The sequence below is a fragment of the Triturus cristatus genome, chromosome 4_2 (assembly GCF_964204655.1).
Source record: "Triturus cristatus chromosome 4_2, aTriCri1.1, whole genome shotgun sequence".
Lineage (NCBI taxonomy): Eukaryota > Metazoa > Chordata > Amphibia > Caudata > Salamandridae > Triturus > Triturus cristatus.
In genome coordinates this window covers 491,653,813-491,666,418 of record NC_140586.1, presented here as the reverse complement: position 1 = coordinate 491,666,418, position 12,606 = coordinate 491,653,813, and the positions used below count along the sequence as shown (strand labels likewise).

At 44.2% G+C, this 12,606-nt stretch overlaps 1 protein-coding gene across 2 annotated transcripts in view; it reads right to left on the bottom strand.

The window, feature by feature from the left end:
• Positions 1 to 12,606, bottom strand: part of LOC146834592 (ferric reductase 1-like) — a 485,837-nt gene that overhangs the window by 66,326 nt on the left and 406,905 nt on the right. For both annotated transcript variants that reach the window (XM_085602043.1, XM_085602045.1), the window contains exon 12: positions 4,565 to 4,662. In XM_085602043.1, coding sequence (XP_085458169.1) covers positions 4,565 to 4,662 — 98 coding nt within the window. The remainder of the gene's footprint in view (positions 1 to 4,564; positions 4,663 to 12,606) is intronic.

Genomic DNA, 12,606 nt, shown 5'->3' with positions numbered 1-12,606 from the left:
GTGGCATAAGATGTCATGATTTACAGTGTCGAAGGCGGCACTGAGGTCCAGTAAAATGATGGCCGCAGTGCCGCCCTGATCCACGATTTTTCTAGCTCCTTCTGTTACTGCTAATAAAGCAGTTTCCATTCCGTGCATGGGGCGGAATCCAGTCTGAGAGGTGTCCAGAGAGTTGTTAGTTTCCAAGAATTCTGTCAGGCATTGGTTTACGTATTTTTCCGCGATTTTAGTCATCCACGGTAGCAAAGAGATCGGGCGGTAGTACCCCGGATTCATCGGGTCTAGATTGGATTTCTTCAGGAGAGCCTTCACTATAGCTTGTTTCCACTTTGGGGGAACAAGCCCTACTGAGAGAGAGTTGTTGATTAGGTTCAGAATAGTGGGAAGTGTGGTGGGGGTAATAGTTTTTAGGAAACGAGCTGGGGCTGGGTCACTAGGGGATCCAGACTTGACTTGTAGTATTATGGATTCTAGATTGGTAGAATGCAGAGGAGGGAAGGTTTCCAGAGAAGTAGGAGGGGTGGGTCTGGTATACTGTTGAGCCGATAGGGGGTGAGGGGATGGGGGGAAGGAGGAGTAGATGGTGGCTATTTTATTGTAAAAATAGTCGGCCTGTTCATTGCAGCGAGTTTGTGCGGTCAGAGGATCTGGAAGCTTGTCTGGGAGTTTTAGCAGATTTTTTGCGATCTGGTAAATTTCCTTAGGTTTGGATGCTGCTTCGTTAATCTTATTTTCGAAGAAACTGGCTTGGGCCTTTTTTATGTTGATTTTATAGAGTTTTAAAGACGCCCGATATTCAGTTTTGTTGGTATGAGAATAGTCAAGGCGCCATTTCCGTTCCAGTCTTTGGCATTCTCTCTTAAGAGTGCGCAGGTCCCGGGAGTACCCAGGGGCATTTTTAGGTCTATGTTTGGATTTGATGTCCTTAAATGGGATAGTGGAGTCTAAAGAGGTGGTAATCCATTTATTAAAATTGTCGTTACTGATGATCGGATCGGGGTTGTTTTCCGGGGCAGAAACTTCCAGTGCGGAGGTCCACAGGTTGGTATTGAGTTGTGACCATTTGCGGTTTCTGCTTGGGGCAGGGAGTGGTGTGGGGCGAGATTCTGCTGGTGCCCAGGAGAATGGGATCATGAAGTGGTCCGTCCATGGGAGGGTGATGGGTGAATTAACTGTAAAATGGGTACAGTTACTGAAGATAGGATCCAAGAGGTGACCTTTTTCGTGGGTGGGTTGCAGAACTAGTTGGGGGAGATCTAGTGCTAGTAGATTATTTCGTAGTTCGGCGGCTGCCGAATCCAGGGGGTCGTCTAAGTGCACATTTAGATCACCTAATAGAGTGTAATTAGGTGATGAGCAGATATCACTGGCTATCTCTGGGGCAAGTTGGTTTATAAAATTAGTCGGAGTGCTGGGTGAACGGTAGATGAGAGTCCCTGAGAAGGTACAGGTAGGGGAAAAGTCCAGCGAGAAAGTGAGGTGTTCGCAGTTGGATAGATTAGTTGGAAAGGAGCGGCAGGTGTAGCAGTTTTTATAAATAATGGCTATGCGGCCGCCTTTTCCAGAAGAGCGATCTGCTCGGAGAATTTGGTATTCTGCAGGGAGTGATTGAATGACCTCGGGGTCGGAGTCAGATTGGAGCCAAGTTTCCGTGAGGAAAATGGCGTCGGGGTCTGTGTCCGAGATCAGCAGGGGATATTTCTGTGGCATGTTTTGGGAGGGATCTGCAGTTAAGTAGAACCATGCGGAACAAGGGGGAGGGTGTGGTAGGGTGGCTTTGAAACTTACAGTGTGAACAGTTGAAGTGTTTTGTAGTGGGGTCCCATGACGCATGGCAAAGATTATTAGAGTGTCCACGTAGGAGATGTAGTTTGTTGGGGGAGTACTGTATGGGACAAATTTTGCCAGCGGTCATGGCCCCTGGTCCCAGTCGGTCACGGACGGGCGCAGACGGGCTTGCCTTTGGCACGCCTTCGGCGCCCCGCCGGCGCCGCCGCTGCGTTCGTCTGCTGCGCCTCCTGGGTAGGGAAATCATTTTGTAGGGCTAGGGCCTCGGGTGGGAGGGGCCTAGCAAGGTGATCGGGTTCCTCACCCAAGATGGTGGGCCCAGAAGTTGAAAGTGCAGCAGGGAAGCCGAAGGCTCTGTCGGTTTCACGAGGGGAGGCAGGATGCGCTATCACTCAGCGTCGGCCTGATTAGTAAGTGGCAGAATACAAAATGTGATTTTAAAAGAAGCTATAATACAGCATTCGGTTTTCAAGTGCGCGTTAAAAACAATCTATGGCTTTTGCAGTCAAGCGGTAAAGTTACTAGCACTGTCCCGGCTTCCGCCTCAGGACCAAACAACACACACCACACTCACTCGTAGTCAGTGGGCGAATGGTGTAATCGTTGTTCTTTTGTAGGGCTAGGGCCTTGGGGTGGGAGGGGCCTAGCAAGGTGATCGGGTTCCTCACCCAAGATGGTGGGCCCGGAAGTTGAAAGTGCAGCAGGGAAGCCGAAGGCTCTGTCGGTTTCACGAGGGGGGGAAGGATGCGCTATCACTCAGCGTCGGCCTGATTAGTAAGTGGCAGAATACAAAATGTGATTTTAAAAGAAGCTATAATACAGCATTCGGTTTTCAAGTGTGCGTTAAAAACAATCTATGGCTTTTGCAGTCAAGCGGTAAAGTTACTAGCACTGTCCCGGCTTCCGCCTCAGGACCAAACAACACACACCACACTCACTCGTAGTCAGTGGGCGAATGGTGTAATCGTTGTTCTTTTGTAGGGCTAGGGCCTCGGGGTGGGAGGGGCCTAGCAAGGTGATCGGGTTCCTCACCCAAGATGGTGGGCCCGGAAGTTGAAAGTGCAGCAGGGAAGCCGAAGGCTCTGTCGGTTTCACGAGGGGGGGCAGGATGCGCTATCACTCAGCGTCGGCCTGATTAGTAAGTGGCAGAATACAAAATGTGATTTTAAAAGAAGCTATAATACAGCATTCGGTTTTCAAGTGCGCGTTAAAAACAATCTATGGCTTTTGCAGTCAAGCGGTAAAGTTACTAGCACTGTCCCGGCTTCCGCCTCATGACCAAACAACACACACCACACTCACTCGTGGTCAGTGACAGGGACACTCGGTTGCTAGAACAATCAAGAAAAGCCACAGTCTTTGCAGGGGAAATGCTCACCTTAAAAGAACTCATATAGGGTCACAATTTTTAGTTGCCCTGTGTAGCACAATGATGCAAAGATCATGGCATCATGGCCCGGGAAGCTGAATATAAAGGTTTTTGCAAAATGACTTGCAAAGCAAAAAATGCTTGTTTGGGTACAAAGATTCATGAACAGTATTTGCAAATCTTGCAAGGCTATATCCATAGGGCTAACATGGTTCTGTGCACTGTTTAATTCGTAAAACAATGAGAGCCGATGAACTGAAGCCCTCTTCAGAAGCCTGCTGCCAGTGCTATTATATGTCAACATTCCAAAAACCAGGCTGTGTAGTCTCATAATCCAACTCATGTCACTTTAATCGACCACCAGACACTCTTGTAAGTTCCTACTTTCTCCCTTTGTGACAGCTTTCTGTTTTTCTCTTTATCCTTCCTAACTTTTTGTTTGTTTGTTCTTCTCTTGCTCTCAGGAAATGTCTTGTGCGGAAAAATAAGTGCTGGGCCCCTAAAAGGTTTGCCAGTTGGCCGCACCTGCAACCACTGGCTCAAAGTAGGCACTGAATGTGTGTTGTTTTTCTCTGGGCAAGTTCTTAACTTGGTGAGCAACAGAGCTTCAGAAACATTCAAATGATTAGAAAAATGATATAGTGTTTTTCCAGGGGCTATCAATCAGTGACACTATGGTTATGGCTATGGTTTCAGTACTATAATGCATGTAGATCTGCTTTAACTGCTGCCTGGTAGACCTGCATGAGGCTCATATTTTCGTTGTGACATTACTGGTTCACTGTATGATTACATTCTGACACCTAGCAATGTGTTTAGTATTTTGATTGTGTTTTGTGTTATCTAGCGGTGTCACCTGTTTATGTTACAAATGTATCTCAGATATGGGTATTTCATTGAAGGTGTTGTAAACACACAATCTTTGCTGGACATACAGTACTGTTGCTTTGGTAACTGTTGTATTCTACCTATACTGACCCCAGAAACCCTTTAAGGTTAAGCCTTTGACTGCATTTACTCAAACAGTCAGGGATATTTAATTAAGCCCCACTTTCTGTTTTTGACTTGTTCTGAGAACTGGTGACCAAGAGCCCTAGTTTCCCCTTCCAGAGAGCTTAGTGGCCCCTGTAACTGAACGCTCAAGAGAACCTGGCCCAACCTATACAATGAGGTTGTTCTCATTATCTATTGTGTGCCTTGAATCTCAATCCCAATATTTTATGTCATAGGTGTATAGATAGACTACAGACAAATAAATGCTGCTCCACAACTCTCTAGAGCCATAATTACAAAGGCTATTTGTGGTTGGCCTTCATCAGAAATAATGTAAGATGAAACTAAGGACTGGCCATAGTGGTTTTCAGTTTTATATATTTCTATTGTAAGTAAATAAATGTTTGTACTTACTGGCTATCCTTTGGACCAGGACGGAACAAAGCGAGGATCGGTTGCAGGAAAGACAGAATCATAACAATACATCCCAGTACAGGATGGGCACCAGCACCCTGTGAGAGATGAATGGATATCTTAAGATAATTTCTAAGAAAACATGTGAAATATGAAAACACTTTAAAATACCATGTGATACAAATCTAAAGAAACAGAGCATTCTGCATAGCTACTACTCATACACACAGCCCATCTATCTATGACCCATATTTTAAGTATTTTAATATGATGTTGAATCTAGAATTTCCTGAAATTGATAAGGTTACCAAACTACACCTTAAATGTATAATGCTACAAACCAATTTTCAATGGAAGTGTAAAGAAACATTGAGGTTAAGAGAATTTCAAGTTTCCTGTTGGGTTTTCAGTCTGCACAGATGTAGCTTTGATAGAATACATTGGGCCCTATTCACATAAGGAAACCTACCTGCAGAGATCTCCATAAATATACATTTTTGCGTACACCCGGAAGGAAGTTCCTGGCAGTAAGATATTCAACAGTTTCAGGCAGAAATATCTGTCTAGCTGTGGAATTTAAAAGTCATCACCCATTAGTAACTCTTATCACAAAAATGTGGATTTTCCTAGACATTTATGAGGAAAAATCTTTATTTTATTAAAGACACAGAGACTAGTATTATGCTTCTCTGTTCTTGCTTTATTTGAACAGCAGCAGTCAAGAATGAAATGAGAAACTACAAATCCCATGAACCTGGAAACAACCAGCCAATGGGAACGAACTATGTAGCACCAGAGTAACCAATAGCAGTACAGTACTCAGCTTGACTGCGAACAGCCCTCTTTTCTTGTGTGAGAAATTATGGATGAACATTGAATAAAGAAAAAATGGATAATGCAAATGAAAGTGGCAAAGTCACAGTCAACTGTTCCTTGGAAAAGTGAATAGCTCTGTGAACCAGGATAACAATAGTAGAAGTAGTAGAAACAGGTACATCTGTAACATCCATAGGAGAAAACAGCTGCCCTGAAGAGGGAGTCTGAGTAGAGCATTCCTTAGGATGAAGGAGGCAGAACAGGTGGAGTCGCTGTCAGGATGGGAAACAACATGAGGTTAAATCATTTGTGGTGGGATAATACTTGCTTCTGTGTCTTTAATATAATTAAGACTTTCCTTCATAAATTACTAAGAAAAGTTTCATTGTATTGCAAGACTGGAGGCTCATATTATGCTTTTTAAAAGCATACTAAATACAACAGAAGATACATTATAAACAGGCTTACAATAAAAAGTATGGAAAACATTGTCTTTAGACCAATCAGATGATCTCAGAATATCCTCCAGATGGAAGCCTGCCCCAAATGTTAAGGAGGCCATGGCTCCTCCAGAAGAATGGGCACCAAAAATGGAAGTATCAATACCCGCTATGCACGTGACCCACTTAACCCATCAAGCAAGGGTAGGAGAAGAAACTGGTTTATGGGGTTTCCTGAAAGAAATTAGAAGTTTGGTGTCTAAGGATGGTCACAGACCAACTGTGTTCTTTCCATATACTTTGAGACATTGTCCAACACAGAGTTAAGCTTGATTAGGAAAATAGGGATAAAAAACATAATTCAAATTTGTCTTTGTACGTCTAAGAACTGTAAACAGCACACCTGTTGGAGTAAATTAATGAGATGAAATATCCAGAGCTCTAACATCAAACAGTCATTTAATAGATATTAGACATAGTAACATGGTAAGTTTTGCAGACATTTTCAATGAAAAGTTAACATTATCCGGCAATGAAATAAACAGGGTTAAAACCACATTTACACCCCACAACCTACTGCACTTAAGAAGAGGAGGATTAGGAAATGTTACACCCTTCAACAGTTGGCAGACGAGTTCCCCCACTGGTTTCCTATTGATGTAGGGATGATTAATAGAGATGGCAGATCTGTAAAGATTAATAGTTTGGTACATTTTTCCCTTGCTAGCTTTGGCTGCCAAGAAATTAAGAACGTAAGTTATATCCACTGAAAAGGGATTGACAGACTTTCCCACACACCCGCTTGCCCATAAAGACCATGCTGATTTGTAAGCTTTGATGGTCCCTCATGCCCAGGAGTTATTGATGTACACTGATGCTTCTGGTAAAATGAGAGGGAAAGATTGGAAACTCCTCATATCTTTCAAGCCAAAAGAATTAGGGAATTGTCCAACACACGGTTGTGAAGAAGACCAAAAGGATTCAGAAGGAGGTTGGGGAAGGAATGTAGAAGAACTTGAAAAAAGACGGCTTGTTCTAGAAAGGGAGGCAACCAAATATGTAATTGCCAAAAGGGAGCCACCAGAATGAGTGTCGTTTTCTGATGTCTGACCTGGGACAAGACCCTTTTTATCATTATGAAAGGCAGTAAGGCATAATTGATTGAAAGAGTCTAATCCTAGAGAAAAGCATGCGAAGCAAAGGCTAAGGGATCTGGGTGCCAACTGTAGAATAGAGGAAGTTGACAACTAAGTCTGGAAGCAAACAGGTCTATCTAAAAAGGACCCCATTTGTGAAGCAGAGAATGAAATACTGAAGGGTGAGGCTTCCAATCGCTCGAGTCTTGAAAATGGCAGGAATGTCAGTCTGCTACAGAGTTGACATCTCCTGGTAAGTATTCTGCGAGCACAGAAATGTTGTTTCAGAGGCAGAATTCCCAAAAACTTTTGGCTAGTTCCGCTAAGGGTTTTGATCAGGTTCCGTCCAGATGATTTATGTAATGGACATCAGTGTGCTTGCCCCAGCGAAGAAGGATGCATTAGTGAACCTTGTCTTTTACTAGGCTTTTGATCACAAAAGAGCCTGCCAGCATCTCTAAAAAATTGATATGCAATCTGAACTTCACACTGGACCAAGTACCGCCAGTCGAGATTGGTCCACATCGGGCGTCCACTCCATTCGACTTGCATCTGATTCTAACACAAGATCGGGGCTGATGCAAAAATAGTTCTACTGTTCCAGGCACCTAAATGGAATCCACCATTGACACTCTAAACAGGATTCTGGATCTAGAATGATGGGGTCAGAATAGGCCAGGCCTTTGCATAAGCTGTGAATCTTTGGTCTTTAGAGCGCACAATAGTGAGGAGCACCTGGAAAATAGCCTGTAAGGAGGAAGACCCACAATTATCGCTAGGGTTCTGAGAGATATTACTGAACTCCGGATGGTCTGGAGAATTTCGAATTTGATAGTCTTTATTTTCACTGAAGGAACATGGAGAGTTGCACTGGAAGAGTTTATAAGAAACCCTAGAAACTATCAGCTGCGGTCGGTAGTAGGAGTAGCTGCCGGGTGGTGATGTGGGGAGGGGGAGGGGCAGGGTGGGGGGTAGTAAACTATGGATTACGGAGGTTTACAGGTAAGTTAACATATAAATTAATAAAATTAATTTCATTGCGTGCACTGCATCCCCAAATGCGATGCAGTGCATGCAACAAAATTTGTTTTATTAATTTATATGTTAACTTACCTGTAAACCTCCGTAATCCATAGATTACTACCCTCCACCCTGCCCCTCCCCCTCCCCATGTCACTGCCCGGCAGCTACTCCTACTACCGACCGCTGCTGGAAACTATATCTGCTTGGTAAGATTTAACATATATTTTCTGTGTTGATCATAAAACTCAGATCTGATAGGTAGGAACATGTACGCTGTATCTGAGATTGGAGAGTAGAATGATTATGATGCATTAAAAGAATATCGTCCGCATAGATGATGAGCCCGACGCAGTGAGCTCTGAGAAAAGCGACCACAGGTTTCATTCGCTTGATAAAACACCATGGTGCTGTGGAAAGTCCAAAATGAAGAGAGGAAAAATGTTGTTTTACCTTGCCACTGAAATTGGAGAAACTTTCTGTGGGGCAGGAAAATACACACAGTGAGATCAGCGTCTTGAAGGTACAAATGAACCATCCAGTCGTGTTGAAGCAACAAATCTCTGGGATGGATAATAGTCTCCACCTTGAAATATCGATAAATGACAAATTAATTGAACTGTCTGAGATTGACGACTGACCTAATTTTCTTGTTTTTCTTTTGGACGAGAAAAATCAAGCTGAGAAAATGTAAAGGATCGGGGAAGGTAATTTGAATGGCCTTCTTTTAGAAATGAGATTGGACATTTAAGAGGACATTTTTGGGGGGGAGGGAAACACTGTTTGAAAAGGCCTGGACACAGTTCTATGAATAACCTTGAACAGTGTTTAACTCCCATCAGTCTGAAGTTAAGGAATTCCACTTTGGAAGGAAGAATTGAAGAGAGCCTCCTATGGGAAGGCCAGAAGAAAGACATACCTGTTTGAGGGTTGTATCTGGAACCTTTGTGGCCCAGCCTCAAAAGCCTCTATCTCTCAGGGGGTAGGATTGAGGCTTGTAATCTTCAAAGCCCAAGTTGAAGGAGCCTAGGGAACCTTGGCTGTGGAAGATGTGGCTGGTCAAGTGCTCCTGCCTCTACCAGCCCTGGAGAAAAAATGCTGAGAGAAGCCCTTCTTCAAAGATTGTTGCACATTATCAAGAGATTGGAAAGTGGGCATGTTAGAAATGGGGGTCTCTAGTTGGCAGAGGTAGGAACCTTTGACCAAGTAGAGGCCCTTGCTTCTAGTCAGGGTAAGGAGGCTACACTCCTAAAATAACCCCTGCTCACCCCCTTGGTAGCTTGGCACGAGCAGGCAGGCTTATCTTGGAGACAGTGTGTAAAGCATTTGTGAACACATACAGTAATACAGTGAAAACACTACAGATGGACACCACACCAGTTTAGAAAAATAAGTAATCTTTATTTAGATTTAACACAAGACCAAACGACAAAAATCCACAATACAGCATTCAAAAATATGACTTTCAAATGGTAGAAATAGCTTAGTTCAATGTAGATAGTAAATGCAACACTTTACTCTCAAAGTACCTTGGATGCGTAACGCAATATAAACAAAAGGGTCGCAGGGAAGGTGATGCGTCAGTTCCTTTCTTCTGGGGAGGTGATGCGTCGGTTCCTTTCTGCACGCAGGGGAGGTGATGCGTTGGTTCCTTACCGGAGAGGAGGGGATGCGTTGGTTTCTTACGGTGTTCCGGTTACGATGCGACAAGATGGCGATCCGGTGCGATGCGAAAAAATGGTCTTGGATGCAATGCGACAACTGGGATACGATGCGTGCATGCCCAACGGCCATGCAGCGAAATTGATGGTTTCTTGAGCCGCGTCAGGCCCTTCGACGCGCTTCTCTGGTAGTGCGGCGGTGGCACGCTTCACCGGTGATGCAACACGCTTCTTCGGCGATGCGACGGCAAACAGCTGCGGCGGCGGCACGCTTCTTTGACGATGCGATGGCAACAGCTGCAGTGGCAACATGCTTCTTCCTCGTTGTGTTGCGCTCCCAGCTCCCAGCAACACGCAGTCTCTAGACGTCCTAAAACAACAGTAGGCTCCTCTATGGAGGTATATTTCCCAGCAAGGAAATTTAGGGGGAGCTGGTGGTGAAGTATTTGTGTCCTTGAGACTTCAGAACAGGAGGCAACCTCAGCATCAGGCCCTTAGAGATCTTCCTCAAGATAATACAGTACACACAAAGTTCCTTTTCTCCTTTCCATGGCAATAAGTAACCACTGCAGGCCAACCCCAAGCAGTAACCAGCGCAGGGGCAGTCTCCTCCTTCAGCTTCCTTGGTTTCTCTCCTTGGCAAAGGTTTGTCTTGATTCCCAGAAGTGATCTAAAGTTTTGGGGTCTGGGTCCCTCTTTTTATACACACAATTTCTTTGTTCTCTGAAGGCAGAGAGTGTCTGTACCCAGCCCAAACCAGTTCTGTTCTCCCTGGTGCAGCTTCCTGGCAGGAGGTGGAGACAGAATTGTTGAAAGCAGACCTGGCCCAGGTAGCTGAAAATAAATCTCCTCCCCCTACTCTCTATTCAATGTAGGCTCAGGCAAGTGAAAGGAAATCTCACCCCCCTGCTCTCTATTCAACCCAGGACCTATTCAGCCCAGCCCGGACTCATCAGACTGCTGGAGCCAAAGCCCTCACCAGCCCCCTGTCACTCACAAACCAGACATGTAATACACAAACCTAGCAGAGGCATACTGGATGGTTAGGCAAGAAAATACCTACTTTCTAAAAGTGGTATTTTCAAACACAGAATGTAAAAATCACCCACACTAAAAGATGTATTTAATCATTCTGACTTCAGGCATACTAAGTTTGTTTTTCTACCTGGTTCTCTTGGTCAGTTGGGATTATAAAATGTTATAATCAAACTGCCCATTCTAGCCTATGGGAACAGGTAGCCTTGCAATAGTGAAAAACCAAATTGGCTGTAATTCACTATCAGGACATGCCACCCACACCAGGGCATGCCCTACCTTTCACATACAATGCACCCTGCCCATAGGTGTACCTTGGGCCTACCATAGGGGGGACTAACATGTAGAAAAGGGAAGGTTTTAGGGACTGGCAAGTGGGTGCACTTGCCAAGCCGACATGGCAGTCCCAGACTGTACACAGGCTCTGCAATGGCAGGCCAGAGCCATATTTTACAAGCTGCTTCTGTTTGTGACACAATCAGTGCTGCAAGCCCACCAGCAGCATTTGATTTACAGGCCCTGGGCCCTCATGGTGTACTGTACTAGGGTCTGACAAGTAAATCAAACAAGCCAATCATGGAGTCACTAATCCCTGACAACAATTTACAATAGGGAGCACTTGCACTTTGGCACTGAACAGCGTGGCAAAGTGCCCAAAGCATCTAGAGCAGGAAAAACATAGCAAAAATATAGGAGGCAACAATGAAAAAATGGAAGGGAGACCCACGCCAATGGTGCCAGGTCTAACATGACACATATTTGCTAAGTTACAATATGAAGGAATCTCCAAACAGAAGGCCTTCCACTTTAACTCCAGGGTACATGGTTTCTACGTTAACTAACTTGGGATCCAGTTTTATCAATTGTCCTTTGTGACGCTTATGTGTGATAGCAGAGTTATCATTGTCTAGTAAGCCAAAGGTTCTTTGCACCCATAAAGAAGGAACTTCAGGTTCAATGGGGGAATGATTGAGGCATGCGGATTCCGCCAAATCAAATATTCGAGCCAGGGGCCCAACGACATCCAAACGTCCTGACAGGTAGACCAGGCTTTGTCCACTACTTTTCATGGGTCCTTGCCAAATTTAGAGAAGAACGTGAATATAGAAGGGTAAACAGTAGGAGTCAGAGTCATTTTTGGCAGAAGAGGAGGCCTAGGACATTCCAAATTTAATTTAGCCCTCATCTGTTTGATCAGTGGTAAACGTAAGTGAAAGGATATGTACTCTCCCATGTGGTCTACAGGAAACCACTCAATTGAATTGGGATAGTGGATCGAATTGGGTTCAAACATAGGGACACCTTAAGAGTCTAATACAGGTTTGGGAGCAAAGGGATAGTCAGAAGAGGATACTTTGGATCTTTTAGGAGGATGGGCAGAAAAAGGATCAAAATCCCCAATTCGAACCTTGTCATTATATGACTCCAGATCGCCAATATCATCATCAGTGTCCGGGATATGTGTGACTGAAATAGGAGACAATTTAATAATTCCATGTTTGGAAATTATTTTACATTTTGTGGGTGCCAAAGAATTATTCCCCTCTTTGGAAGGCCTGGGAAGAATCGCGTCCTCTGCCTTGTGTGAGGAGATCTCATTAGTCAACAGTGCAATGTTAGCTTTAGAAGATTTAGAATAGCTGCCATAGGAAAACCCATAGTCTTGCACTTTCTGCTTTCCCTCGCAGAATGGGCAAAAATCGTCTTCGATATTACATTTATAACAGAATTTTCAATGTTTTTGGTAACTTTGTCCATGGAGGCTGCCACAGCCTGCTCCACTGAAGCCTGAAGGAAATCATTCAATTTATCTTTTAAAGCAATTTCTTCCTCGTCATTCTCTTGTATTAATGGAGAACTATCTATTTCAATAGCCAACAAATAGGAAAAACAACAATGAAAGGGTTAAAATAAGGAGAGGTGGGAAAAAGCTC